We start from the raw sequence: 14,581 nt of genomic DNA, 5'->3' as shown, positions 1-14,581 counted from the left end.
ATGAAGCTTCAGCCTCTGTGGAAAACACCTGACCCCACACACACACACGCACACACACACACCAGTATACATTAGTCAACTAAACGCAACTCTTGTCTCGTTTCCATCACGCACTTCTAACTCGACTTGTCGTTTTCCGTGACTTCATAGCTCCTCCTCAGAGTGGGCGGAGTCATCACAGCACGGCTGCGCAAAACTACCGTGGTTTCATGTAGCTAATGCAGCTACGACCAGAAGGTGGCAGTAGCAGCAGGCATTAGCATGTTTTTATGTCTGAAGAAGTCATGAAAATGTACAAGGTTTCTTGGATGCATCTCGTAGCTTCTGAGATCAACGCTGTTGTAACGTAAAGTCAGTCGTGTAGTTTTGTTGATGAGCACGTTTTAAATATAAATTTTTTTTTGACACAATGTTTGTCATATTTCAGGCTAAATTTCTCAACTTTAAAAAAACTGACTGGATTCATGAAAGTTTATGACGTTAAATAGAAAATTAGAGTTCTCACACGTCAACATAATAAACATCTGAACACAGAAGGTCCAGCAAACGTTCAACAAAAACACAGAACATAAAGAAGTAAATCACTCGGCTAACGATGTTAGCATCTGAGGCGACGATGACAAAAAAACTCAAATAAAATCAATTTATCTGGTATTTGTTTATGATTTATTGTTATTTTTCTCATGTCGGACGTCATTTCATTTAAGTTTCGTTCCATTTAGTCGTTTCTTCACACGTTTCACAGCCTCTGAGCTCATTTTTTTGCACTTTTCACAGTCGATAACGTGTGTGTTGACAGACAGACAGACAGACAGACAGACGTGGTTTGTCAGCGTGGGCATTCAAAAAACAAAAAAAACAAATTCCAGTTCTTTTTGTTTGAGGATAATTGAGTGCCGACGACGGCGGCTGCTTCCTCACCTAATGGACGGGGACAAATTAATCTCCCTGTGCTAATGTCTGCAAATGGAACAGAAAAACTGTGTGTGTGTGTGTGTGTGTGTGTGTGTGTGTGTGTGTTGGATATAATGCTGCTCATTTAGAAATGACTGCACACCTCACTACATTTTCTGCAGAGAGAATTCAGAGCTTTATCCTGACAAAAACAATGAAACTGTTATGAACGTAAAACTCTTAAAAAACGTCCGTAAAACACAGTGAAATCACTTCATGGATAAACATGAGCCGAGCTTCAGCAACTCATGTTCCACTTTCTCCAGAATCCCACAGTCCACTTCTTGCTTCGACGCGTGATGAACGTGTGAATCGTTGTGTTTATGTTGAGGTTCTTGTGACTCTATAATTCAATAACTAACTCTGAACACACAAAGTCAAACAACAACGAGAGACTCTGACGCTGGCGCACAAACGCTCTCACTCATTCTAAATAAAAGACTTCAGTGGAGTTGATTTCAGGCCGTAGAGACTGAAGACGAATGTCATCGCACTCCTCCATCTTAATATCCCATGATCCTCTGCTCTCTGAGCCTCGTCCTCCGGGGACGCCGGCGTTGGAGACGATCGCGCGCCGCAGACTTGTTCTCAGCGTTTGCTCGTCCTTGGCTTTGGAGATGAAGAAGAGGCGGAGTCTCGTGTCTCCCCTCGAGGTCCCGGATTGTCTCGGCGACCTCGGCGGCCTCCGCCCGCTTCACCCCGACCCTCCGCTGTGCCGCTTGTTTACCATCCCATAACGACATCGTCAGCGGCAACAATGCGGGCGCTCAGCGCGAGGTGTCGGCGATGGGAATTCAAGATTCTCACAATGGACGAAGACGCCGCATCGCCGCCGTGGATTGTGAGAATCTTGAATCTCGTGTTTCTTTTTCTTTTTCTTTTTCTTTTCTGAATAATTGATCCGTGTTTCTGCTGCAGTTTCTTCTCCTCCTGTTTTTACACGGAGAGAAGTGGAACCAAGACGCCGGGAAGACGAGTGGCTTTTTCTCTCTTTCTGTTTTTTGAATGGGACGAACGTGAGCTGCATGCTGAGGAGGGAGGAAGCGAGGGTGCGAGGGAGGGAGTGAAGCGTGTCTCAGGCTGGAGTGAGGCCTAAGAGGAGCCTGCAGACTTCGGTAATCCCTCTTTTATTAATGTGAACTCAGGCTCAGCAGAATTGCAGACGCTCACACACTTTCTTTACACTCCACTGTGTCAGAGCTGCACCGAAGCTCCGCCCCCTTCCATTTACCACGCCACTAAACTGCCAGTCAATTAAAGCGGCGCGGAGGTCGTCTGTGTCCGTCCTCCCGTCCCGCTCGAATCTCTTGATCCCGGTTCGGGATCATCGCCGCGTCCTTGCCGAGCCCCGCGGGTTACCATGACAACCTGCCCTTACACCGCTCTGTGCCCGCCGTGCAGCCAGTGGGCGGTGACCTTTCGCTGTCACAGCGTGTTAGCGAGCAAGGGACAAAGACAGAGACAGAGGGAGAGTAAAGCAGGAAGTGGACAAACACAATCAGGTCATTATTATTTAAAGATTTAAAAGAGACGTTTGGTTTGAAGTCAGGGATTATGTGTGAGGTCGAGGACAGGATTATGTTATTATTATGGATTATAACGTCCTACACGTTCATAAATAAAAACATCAGAAATTAAAAAATTCAGTCACATTATTCATTTAAACAATAAAAATAAAAACCTTTTTCTCTATGACCACAAGGTGGCAGCAGCAGTAGCAGCAGCAGCATTTTAGGTGTTTACAGGGGTAATGACATTTTACGAGGTGCATTGAAGGCACCTCTAATCTAATCTTTATTCACACGTTTAAAGCATCCTGGCTTTCAAAACTGGGAAGTTCTTATGATAAAGAAACACATTAATTATATCAGGCGCTTAATTAACTGTACAAAAATATCATTAAGAGAGCGAAAAATAAACAAAAATATCATGAATTAAATATTAAAGTAGAATTTTTTTAATTAAAAATGCAGAAAACACACAGAGAATATGGAATAAAAGCTATTGGAGCAAGTTTTTCCTTCAGTTTATTTTCTTTTCTGAACTCAGACAATAATTCTGATCATAATTTATCATCATAATCGATGCACGTGGTCATAACAGTGAATAAAAGTTATTTTGAACCTTTTCTAAAAAATTTGTTTCTTTTGTTGTTTGTTGATTTTATTTCCAAATCACGACTCGTTTACGTCAGTAACGTACGATCGGAATCTGTTTCACCGCGTCGTGAATATTTGTCGTCACCTTTGTCGCATTTTAACGACGTTGGAGAATTCATGGATTTGGACTGTTGTTGTTTTTCAGTGAAAACGCAGGTGTTTTCTTGTTTTTTTTAAACTGTGAACTGGAAACATTCTAATGAAGCTCACGTACAGTCCATCATTTTAACTCTCACACACACACTAATGAAGCTGTTCTCCTCTCTCTTTGCTTCCTGGCTCGGTGAAACATGAATAAATCATAATAAACACAGAGATGAATTTTTAATCAGCTCTTCCGCTGCCCGTGTCTCAGCCTCGGCCTCCTGTGGGGAGACGAGTCTGAGAGGAGTGACTCACCACCGCCGCCGCCGCCGCCGCACAGGTCAGCTGATCAGGTGTCAGAGTCAGACCTGGTCCTGGTCCAAACACCTCGCCGTCGGTCCAGATACAGACGGACGTAGACTTTATGTAAACAGCAGAACCACTTATCATTGTATTATTTAAAGAAATAGAAAATAAAGAAAAATAAAGTCGCAGATTTATGAGATTAAAAGTAACAAATCTACGAGAAAATAAAGTCGCAGGTTTATGAGAGTTTAACAAATCTACGAGAAAAATAAAGTCAAGTTTATGAGATTAAAAGTAACAAATCTGAGAAAATAAAGTCGCAGGTTTATGAGATTAAAAGTAGCAAATCTACGAGAAAATAAAGTCGCAGGTTTATGAGATTAAAAGTAAAAAATCTAAGAAAATAAAGTCGCAGGTTTATGAGATTAAAAGTAACAAATCTAGAAATAAAATTCGCAGGTTTATGAGATTAAAAGTAACAAATCTACGAGAAAATAAAGTTGCAGGTTTATGAGATTAAAAGTAGCAAATCTACGAGAAAATAAAGTCGCAGATTTATTAGATTAAAAGTAACAAATCTAGAAAATAAAGTTCGAATTTATGAGATTAAAAGTAGCAAATCTACGAGAAAATAAAGTCGCAGGTTTATGAGATTAAAAGTTGCAAGTCTCGAGAAAAATAAAGTATTTATGAGATTAAAAGTAACAAATCTTTGAGAAAATAAAGTTGCAGATTTATGAAAAGTAACAAATCTACGAGAAAATAAAGTCGGATTTATGAGATTAAAAGTAGCAAATCTACGAAAAAAATTGCAGGTTTATGAGATTAAAAGTTGCAAGTCTAGAAAATAAAGTCAGATTTGTGAGATTAAAAGTAACAAATCTTTGTGAAAATAAAGTCGCAGGTTTATGACATTAAAAATAGAAAAATAAAGTCGAAGAATTAAAAGTAAGAAAATAATTATGAGATTAAAAGTAACAAATCTACGAGAAAATAAAAGCTTGAGTTTATGAGATTAAAAGTTGCAAGTCTGAGAAAAAATAGAATTTATGAATTAAAAAGTAACAAATCTAGAAAATAAAGAGATTTATGAGATTAAAAGTAGCAAATCTAAGAAAATAAAGTCGAGTTTATGAGATTAAAAGTCAAATCACGGAAAATAAAAGTGAGGTTTATGAGATTAAAAGTAGCAAAACGAAAATAAAGTCTAGATTTATGAGATTAGAAGTAACAAATCTGAGAAAATAAAGTAATTTATGAGATTAAAAGTAGCAAATCTGGAAAAAAAGTTGCAAATGAGATTAAAGTAGCAAATCTACGAGAAAATAAAGTTGCAGTTTATGAGATTAGAAGTAGCAAATCTACGAGAAAATAAAGTCGCAGATTTATGAGATTAGAAGTAGCAAATCTACGGAAAAAAAAGTTGCAGAATTATGAGATTAAAAGTAGCAAATCTACGAGAAAATAAAGTCGCAGATTTATGAGATTAGAGGTAGCCACCAGGGGGCAATTCCTCTCCAGAAACTTCTACGAGTTAGTCTCAGCTCTTCTCGTGATTGACAGCTGGCGTCGTCTCTGTAGTTTGTTCTGTAACCGGGAGACGGCGCCTTGACCCGAGGTTTTAGAACAAACAGGAGCTGGAGTCGGAGCTGGAGCCGCGCAGGCGGAAAAACGTGTAAAACGTGTCGCGACTCTCTGTGGACACGGAACACAGAGAAGTACAGACCATGATGGGCTGTTACTCTCAAACAACAACATGAGCAGAGCTGTCACTGGGGATTTACCTCTGAGGGAGAGAGAGGGGGGAGAGAGGGGGAGAGAGAGAGAGAGAGAGAGAGAGAGAGAGGGTTTTTGTTTTGCTGCTTTTTTCTGTGACAGAAAAGGGAACAACGGCAGAGGCAGAGAGGAACAAGGCGATAGACAGAGCAGCGAGAAAAAAGCAGAACGAAAGAGAGAGAGAGAGAGAGAGAGAGAGAGAGAGTGCCGCTCGTAGTGTGATAAGGTTCATTTGTTTGTCTGTAATGTTGGAGCACTCATCCGAGCTCGGCTTTGTGGGCAGTGTGTGTGTCGAGGAGAGTGTGTGTGTCGAGGAGAGTGTGTGTGTCGAGGAGAGTGTGTGTTGTCCTCAAACCGCCGCAGGAACCATGAGGACAGAGGACGAGCTGCTGCTGCTCAGGTACACACACACACACACACACACACTGACCCACTTCCTGTGGATCTCAGGCCCAGTCAGACTCAGAGAAACCTCTTCATGTTTCTGTCACTTTATCTGTGTGTGAGTTCATGAGTGAAGAGTTTTTACTGAACATGTGTCTTCATAGACCCTCAGAGTTTCCATGGTTATCGTCTTCTTTGTTTCCTCTTTGGACCAAAACAAGAGTTGTATGCAGGGACACATGTGGTCTATGTGGGGACACATGTGGTCTATGCTGGGACACATGTGGTCTATGTGGGGACACATGTGGTCTATGCGGGGACACATATGGTCTATGCAGGGACACATGTGGTCTATGTTGGGACATGTGGTCTATACGGGGACACGTGGTCTATGTGGGGACATATGTGGTCTATGTGGGGACACATGTGGTCTATATGGGGACACATGGTCTATGTGGGGACCCATGTGGTCTACATGGTCTACATGGGGAAATGTGGTCTCTGTGGGGACACGTGGTCTATGTGGGTACACATGGTCTATGTAGGGACACAGATGGTCTACGTGGAGACACATATGTTCTATGTAGGGTCACATGGTCTACATGGGGACTCATATGGTGTAGGTGGGGACACATATGGTCTACATGGGTACTCATATGGTCTAGGTGGGGACACATGGTCTACATGGGGACTCATATGGTCTATGTGGGGACACATATGGTCTACGTGGGGACTCATATGGTCTAGGTGGGGACACATATGGTCTACGTGGGGACACGTGCAATCACATTACACACAAGAGTTTTCTTGTGTGTAAAAAGCAGATTTTTGACGAGGTTTTTGTTTGATGGCAGATTTTCTTTCTGTTTCCTGCAACTGTTTGACCCAGTGAAGCGAAACATGTGACACTTCTGCTTCCTGTGTCTCTCTCTCTGTCTCTCTCTCTCTGTCTCTCTCTCTCTCTGCTGAAATATAAAGAAGTGTCTTTGAACTCTGGTTCTGCAGCATATTTAAATAGCAGGCGGTTTGTGTTTGACCTCTGACCTCACACACATCAGTGTACACATATATATATATATATAATATAATCTATACATACACGGTTGTTGTTGAAGCTCCTACAGCTCATTTGCATGTTCACATTATTCCGCCCACATAAACATGAATATGTATTTTTATATTCTTAGTTTTTACTAAAAAAATTAAGATTCTGAAGCTGCTTTTTTTTTATAAACTTACTTGATATTAAAGTCAAGCTTTTAAAGTGAAGCTAAAACATGATGTTGATCAGTGCTTTCAGGATCTGATGACTTTTCCCTCTAAGAATAAAACTTATTTCAGTTCAGTTTCTTCAAAACTCTGATGATCAGAATAAAGTTTAAATGTCTCTTACAGTTTCTTTAAAACATTAAAAATGTGTAAATCTGACACAGATGTGGATTCTGGTAAACATTGAAGAAGATTTATGTTAAAAATGGTCAGAACTTCTGTCGACATGGAGATTTTGTGACGTCAAAAGCAGAAATATTTAAATATCCTCAGTGATACCAGAGAAACCAGAGAAATTCCTTCTTTATTTCTTTATTTTTCTCTTTTCTTCCTGGTTTCATGACGGATGGAGTGAGTGTGAAGAGGAGGAGAAACTTCTTCCTCTCATTTCTCCTCATTTCAAAGTTCCCTTCACGAGTCCATTTGTCAGGAATCATCTCCTCCTCTTCCTCGCCTGTCGTCGGGTCTTCTTGTTTCCCTGACGTCCGCCGGTCGTCGTCGGTTACCACGGCGTCGTTCACTGAGTGAACGGGCGAACGCTTCAGTGGCCGACAAATGAAATGACTTTTCATTTGCAGTTCTCCCCCGATGATAAATCTGAGGGTGAACACGGGGGACGAGCGAGGAGTGAGACATCGTCGCGTGAGGACGACGGTGGACAAACGTCCATGATGTTTTACTGTGTGCTCCACACGACGATGACAATGAAATGAATTATTGATCCGAAAGGTGAAAGTGCTGAACGTTCATCTCTGATTTAAAGACGTTCACGTCGGCACTTTTTCTCGTTTTTCTCCACCAGTGAAAACTCTGAGTTTTCGAGTGACGAGTGATTTTATTTAGAATATTCTGGTCCATCATACAGATGTTTTCACCACATCATAAAGAAAGGGTTGTCTTTTATTCACACACTTATCAAGTTTCCTCTCCTGTGATAGAAATAAACAAGAGTTTATGAGGTTATTATTATTATTATTATTAGTATTATTATTATTACACTGTTGTACTGATTCCACAGATTATTTACCGCACAATAGTTTCCACTCGTTTGACCTCATGACCTCATCGTTTAACCAACGTATATACACGCCGTGGACACATGGTCACAGTGGACACAGTGTCCCCCGCCGTCTACCTTGGACTTAGGAGCGGGTGACGAAATGTCCATTACGTGGAGACACGTCGACCTGGACGGTTAGGGCTAAAAATGGAGGCGTGCGTCCCTGTGGGCTCCTCGTGGACTAATCCGCAAAATGGAGGATGAGGAAATGTAGCTCATAGCAGACGAAGAGTGTGTGTGTGTGTCTTTTATATCCGTCTCCGTCCTGTGGGTGCGCTGACAGTGTATGTGTGTGTGTGTCTTTTATATCCGTCTCCGTCCTGTGGGTGCGCTGACAGTGTGTGTGTGTGTGTGTGTAATGGTGTGGACCACATTAGTCTCATATTACACAAACGACCGTTGGTTTAGAGTCTCTGCCTCATCTCAGCGAGACGACAAGTCAGAGCGAGGCCGTTAAAACGCACACTTGTGTCTCCTCCTCCTCCTCCTCCTCTTCATCCTCCTCCTCGTGGATTTTCGTGGATCTGCTAAAGCAGCCGTCACAGCAGAGCCGCACCTTGTCTCCGCTACGACGATTTAATCTGCCGGAGCGACTTTTCAATCAAAAGAGTGTCAGGCAGAGGCCGCTCCCCGACACCGCTCTAATACAATGCATGGACACACACGTACAGGACGTGGAGGAGGTGGAGGAGGAGGAGGAGGAGGGAGGAGGAGGAGGAGGAGCACTGAGGATCGATCCCGCAGACGTGTGTGGGCTAGAACGGTTTATCGGCCTCTGATTCACAGCTGCTGTCGCCACCTTCACACCATCACACAATCGCTGGTGTGGGCGGGGTCGTGTGAAGACGGGCAGAGTTCACAGGTACATGAAGTGTGTGAAATGAATTGAAATGGGTGTGAAAGTGAATCTGTTTGAGTGTGTGTGTGTGTGTGTGTGTGTGTGCGATGGCTGTTATCAGAATGACACCATTCCTCCCTCTCTTTCCTTCTCTCCCTCCCTCTGTTTCCTTCTCTCCCTCCCTCTCCCTCCCTCCCTCTCTCTCGCCTCCCGGAGGATCAGTGGAGCTGCACCAGTTTCAAATGAAAATAAATGAGAGGCAGTGACCGCTGCTGCCTGGGTCCCACTTTAATGAGGAAAAGGAGCAGAGGAGGAGGAGGAGGAGCAGAGGAGGAGGAGGAGGGATGATGGTGTGAAGAAAGAGGGAAGAAATTGGTTGGAGTTGGCGATGAAGGAGCCGAGAGACAGAATTGGAGAAGGGGGATGAGGAAGGGGCGGGGCTGCTGAGACTCGGTGCAGGTGCAGCGAGGGATGAAATGTGTTATTTAACTGTCAGCTGATTCTGAAAGACGACACAGGAAGTGAGAGTTTACGGCAAACGCGTAAGCACACGATCGTGCTAACTTCAGTGCTTCCTGTTCAGTTTGCGTCCGCGGCGCGTAAACGTTCATCCACTCGTTTCGAGTGCGATGTTGGACCACCGCAGGTCCCGACAGCGCCATATATGTTTATTTACATCATTATCACTTCCTGTCGTTTTTTTAAGTTTAGAGCAAAGATAAAGTGCACAAACAAGAATTAGCGTAAAAAAAACGGGATTTTCTACTACTTTTTTTACTTTTCTTTCTTTTTTAGAACAAATGGGCGTGGCCTCCGTTCTGTTTGAAAGGTTTTTCCTCTGCACTCTTATTTTGAAGTGTTTCCTGTGAGACAGGACATAGCAAAGGCAGGTTAAGTTCACGTTTTTTTTCACTCTTCGTCAGCTTAAGTCTGCGATATTTTATGAACATGTTCAGGATCGTGATTATGAACAACATTAAACGATAAATGCGATAAACCTCAGTCACACACACACATACTGACTTTTGTTGACAGCGGGGGGGAAACACATCACCTCTGCGACACAGCGAGGACGTTAGCCCGCGGCGTTATTGCTTTGTGACGAGGTGAAATGTCGCTGAAGTGCCCTTTAAAAAAAGTTATTTTAAAAAGATCTCATATTTCAAACTGTGAGGGTGGAGAAACCAAACACACACACTTGATTAGATCTGTACAAATGTCAGCGCACGGGGGGGGGACGAGTTGGGGGCAGGGAGCCGAGTCAGAACCTGAACCAGGACCAGGACCAGAACTGTGAGATAGAGGGTTTTTCCCGACTTTGACAGAAGTTTCTACTTCAGGGTTTTGTCCAGTTCAGTTGGACAGAGGACGCTTGATATATATATATACAACGGGTAACGACATATGTATATATATATATATATATATATATAACTGGTAACTGTACGACATTTTTGGTCCAATTTTGAAAACGTTGTTATTTTTCATCACTAAAATTTACGTAGAAGAGGAAAATGAATAACTTCATTTAAAGAATGAGTTTTTATCTTCCATCTTCAGTCCGTCACAGGTTCTTAAATTGTTGACTTTATGTTGATGATTATTCACGCGACGTCTGCTGTAAACCTGAAAAAGCCTCTTCCGTGAAAGCTCAGAGTTGAGTGTTTCCTCGTCTCTGCTGGCTCTGACTCAGACGGATCCTCGACTTTGAGAGACATCAAATATTTATGGTTTGGGCTAAAGTTGTGAAATCGCTCAGATTAGACCAAACAGTGCAGGAAGGTGGAGAAATATCGTAATAAATGTCCGACCGTGGACGAGGAAAACCCAGCGTGTCTGAAAACAGGTCAGCAGCAGCAGTAACAGCAGCAGTAACAGCAGCAGTCAGCAGCAGTATCAGCAGCAGTATCAGCAGCAGTTCAGCAGCAGCAGCAGTATCAGCAGCAGTATCAACAGCAACAGCAGCAACAGCAGTAACAGCAGCAGCAGTAACAGCAGTAACAGCAGCAGCAGTAACAGCAGCAGTAGAAGCAGCAACAGCAGCAGCAGCAGCAGTAGAAGCAGCAGTTACAGCAGCAGCAGCAGCAGCAGCAGCAGTAGAAGCAGCAGTAACAGCAGCAGCAGCAGCAGTTACAGCAGCAGCAGCAGTAAGCAGCAGTAACAGCAGCAGCAGCAGCAGTGAGCAGCAGCAGCAGCAGCAGCAGCAGCAGTAGCAGCAGCAGCAGCAGTAGAAGCAGCAACAGCAGCAGCAGCAGCAGCAGTACAGCAGCAGCAGCAGCGCAGCAGCAGCAGCAGTAAGAGCAGCAGCAGCAGTAGAAGCAGCAGCAAACAGCAGCAGCAGCAGTAGAGTGAGGACATCGTCAGAAGTAGAACACAGTGTCCTGACCAGAGTTCAGACCCAGTAACAACGTGACGGAGAGAAGAGATGAAAGTGTGGACATGAAGGAGACGAGTGGACGAATTACATTTGGAGATTTCAGAGAGTGAGAGAGTGATGATGGAAGTGTTGGAAGTTTTTCATCAACGCTCCGGCTCACGTTTCCGTGCTTTTCCAGCGTTGAACTCTGGTGGATTTTTTAAGAAGAAATGTCAGTAAATGTCAGTAAATGTCAGTAAATGTCAGGATGTTACGTCAACACTTCATTTACGGGGTCGTTGAATGCATCTCATAGGTGGACCATTGTTTCTCTCACTCAGTCTAAAAAAGCATAGACATAGAAACGTAACTTTAAGACATTTAAGACATAACCAACCGAAGAACGAAGACGTTTGACAGACACTGATCACACTGATGTGCTGCCCCTCCAGTAGATGGCGCCCTGTGTGACGCTGCTCATGAATGTTAACATTTATTTTTTTCAAAACAACAGCTGAGGATAAATGAAACACATAAACATAAGAACAAACAATAAAACAATAAAACGAGACAACGCTCAACAGAGTCAAAGTTCTCGGAGTCACTTTAGTTTGTAACGCTCGTCACAGCTGATTCATCAGATGCGTCCGCTGGTGTCCTGTCCTCTCGCCTGTCCACTTATGCACAAACGCAGCTGCTTTGCTTCCTGAATTATTCATGAGCTCCTCGTCAAATATTCACATGTGAAAAAAAGCCCACGCCATTAGCTACCCACAATCCTCTCTGTGATGGTTGAGGACTGTCTGTCTTTAATTTCCTCCGTAAGACGAGTTATTTTTGGTCCTTTTGTCTCTTTCGTTTTCGCTAGGCCCCCCCCCCTCCTCTTCCTCCTCTCTTTCTAAGTGATCGATTTGTATTGTTGGGCAGCTGAGGCCCCAGCCCGGTGAGAGAGATGAAGATAGAAATAACGAGATAGAGGCTGGAACACAAAAGTGTGTGTGTGTGTGTGTGTGTGTGTGTGTGTGAGAGAACATGAGGCTCAGGGGTGAGGCGATGGAGACGTGACGGGTGAGGGTGAGGGTGAGAAAAACACCATGTCTGAAACGCTGTGCGACCCCGAGTCACGTCACTTTGGTTTTTCACCCGGCGCGTCCGTGGCGGCGGCGTCGAGTGAAACCTGCGGCGGATTAAAATATGAATGAAGTTTAATCTCAAACTCGGGGACCGGTTTGTCTTTTAAATCTCGTCTCCCATCACGTTAGCTACAACTGCTAAAAAAAGGCTCAGACACGCCCAATATTAAATGATTGGAGACAGCATAATCAGGTTAAAGTCTGAGTTAAAACCTGGTTCAAGTTCAAATTATATTCTGAAAAAATGGACGACGTTAGCGAACCTGCCGCAGTGACAAACAAAACTGCCGACTCACCTGTTAGCTTAGCCGCTTGCTCCACAGGTGGAGGCATCACAGAAGAGCTAACAGCGAGACTAGCGATAAATAACGTTACGTCTTTGTGTTCAATGTCGCGCAGCGTTGCATTTCTTCCCCTCGCGTGTTTTCCGTGCTCCGCGGCGGCTTCTGCGGTTCCCTGTAGTGCGTGGCGCGACTTTAGCTCCTCAAATACTGAAATATGAATCAAGTTCATTTGGACCTGAAAATATTCAACAGCGTTTTAAGCTAGTTTAAAGTTTAAACCAGTTTCAGATAAATGTGATAATAAAGTGTTTCAGAAACCGACATAAAGTCCCGAGCTGTGTTAAGTTTAGTGTTTTTAAAACCTGTTTCATGCTTTTACTCTTTAGTTTATACATTATTTTTTAATTTGAAAACATTTGTATTTATTATTGCAATTGAAACAGTGATGAAGGAATAAGAACGTCGGCTGAATCCAAGTCCAGTGACGATCCTCAAGGTCAAACTGTCATTGTGCTCGCGGCTCTGCTGTCATCACGCAGAGGTCACGGGGTCAGGGTTCATTCACTTTTTCAAGGCCGCGCTGTTGTTGACGCACAAAGCAGGAACAAAACACGTGACTCCTCCTCCTCCTCCTCTCTCCAGTGATTCCACTCTTTTATTCCGTGGCGCGGCGTCTTTGTCCCGTTGACCCGCAGCGAAGCTCGGGTTTGATGACGTAAATGTGCGGAAAAGATCCGGAATGAGCCGCGTCGCTCACGACAAACTCTCAAAATCTCACTCGGGTGCATTTTTATCAGAGCGGCGGCGGAAACGTCTGGAATATAAAACTTCATTTTATCAAATTACAATTGACACAAAACAACAACAGGAGTAAATAAAACACATCAGGAAGCAGCGTGGCATCATGGGATTTGTTGTCTTGTTTGGTTTTTCTCTTGTTATTTGAACATTTCATGGTAATATTCATCTCATATTTGAATATTCTTGGCGTGAACGTAACGCAGGCTTCACTTCAGTGTGTTCAGCTAACGAGATGCATTCAAGGACCGCGGTAAATGAGCACTTCCGTGGGATTGCTGCTGCCCCCTGGTGGTGATAGAAAGTACTGGAGTTTGTGGAGAATCATTGAAACATATTCCGAATCGTCACAGTAACAAAATGAATGCAGAAATGCTACGTATCTGTGCGTGTGAGATGTCGATTCAGCAGTTAGCGTTTGACGGCGTTGTGAAATTCGCCGTCAGCGCCGCCTCTGCACTCCCGGGACCCGTCCAGGTCCAGGCCCGAGGCGCCGCTGTAGGATTGGACGTTCCCGTCCGCACTCTGACCTCGTTGACAGTGTGTAAACATGCAAACTGACCCAAGAGCAGTGCCGCGGGCTCAGTAGCCCCTCCCACAACACACACTTACCCTGCAGTGTGTGTGTGTGTGTGTGTGTGCACTGAGCACTTCCTCTTGTTTTCCACGTTGACCCACATACTCGCAGTCGTTCCCCAGAGAGCCGCCTCTCTTTTTCTCCCTCTCATTATTTCACCGGAGCTCCTCCCCCTCCTCTCCTGCATGAAATGGGGGCGACCTGGTGGATGAGCGGTGCGCGGGGGCTGGGGGGTTGTGTGCGTTCAAATCCACTCTGGTTCCACAAAACGCTGCATCCACACAATTAATCCAGTCAGCAGCAGTTTTACAGGAAAATGAAAGGTTTGCGTCGTTATCGTTTTTCAAAAATGGGCCGAGTCATGTGATTGTTAACGACACAAGTGCATGCGTTTTCATTAAGTGGTCACATGGAAACATGTGAAGGTGTTAAAGAGGGTTTCAAACCCACCACTCACTCTCACACACCAAACCTCACAGAGAAAATCAGTGATTGTAGCTGGCGGCGACACAGGAGCTGCTGGTCCTCTGCTGCCTCGTGTGGTCACTTTGTGTCTTTAAAAGAATTTGAAATGAATTTTACAAAATAAATATTTGAAGTTAG

The 14,581-nt window shown here is 43.9% G+C and overlaps 1 protein-coding gene across 1 annotated transcript in view; it reads left to right on the top strand.

Moving 5' to 3' along the window:
• The first annotated feature begins 5,474 nt into the window (after positions 1 to 5,474).
• celf2 (cugbp, Elav-like family member 2) overlaps positions 5,475 to 14,581 on the top strand; it is a 55,550-nt gene continuing 46,443 nt past the window's right edge. Inside the window, exon 1 of the mRNA XM_044022286.1 lies at positions 5,475 to 5,679. Coding sequence (XP_043878221.1) covers positions 5,525 to 5,679 — 155 coding nt within the window. The 5' untranslated portion in view covers positions 5,475 to 5,524. The remainder of the gene's footprint in view (positions 5,680 to 14,581) is intronic.

This window comes from Solea senegalensis, linkage group LG3 (genome assembly GCF_019176455.1).
Source record: "Solea senegalensis isolate Sse05_10M linkage group LG3, IFAPA_SoseM_1, whole genome shotgun sequence".
NCBI classification, from domain to species: domain Eukaryota; kingdom Metazoa; phylum Chordata; class Actinopteri; order Pleuronectiformes; family Soleidae; genus Solea; species Solea senegalensis.
The sequence above is the reverse complement of the archived record's forward strand: the minus strand, read 5'-3'. Positions and strand labels throughout refer to the sequence as shown.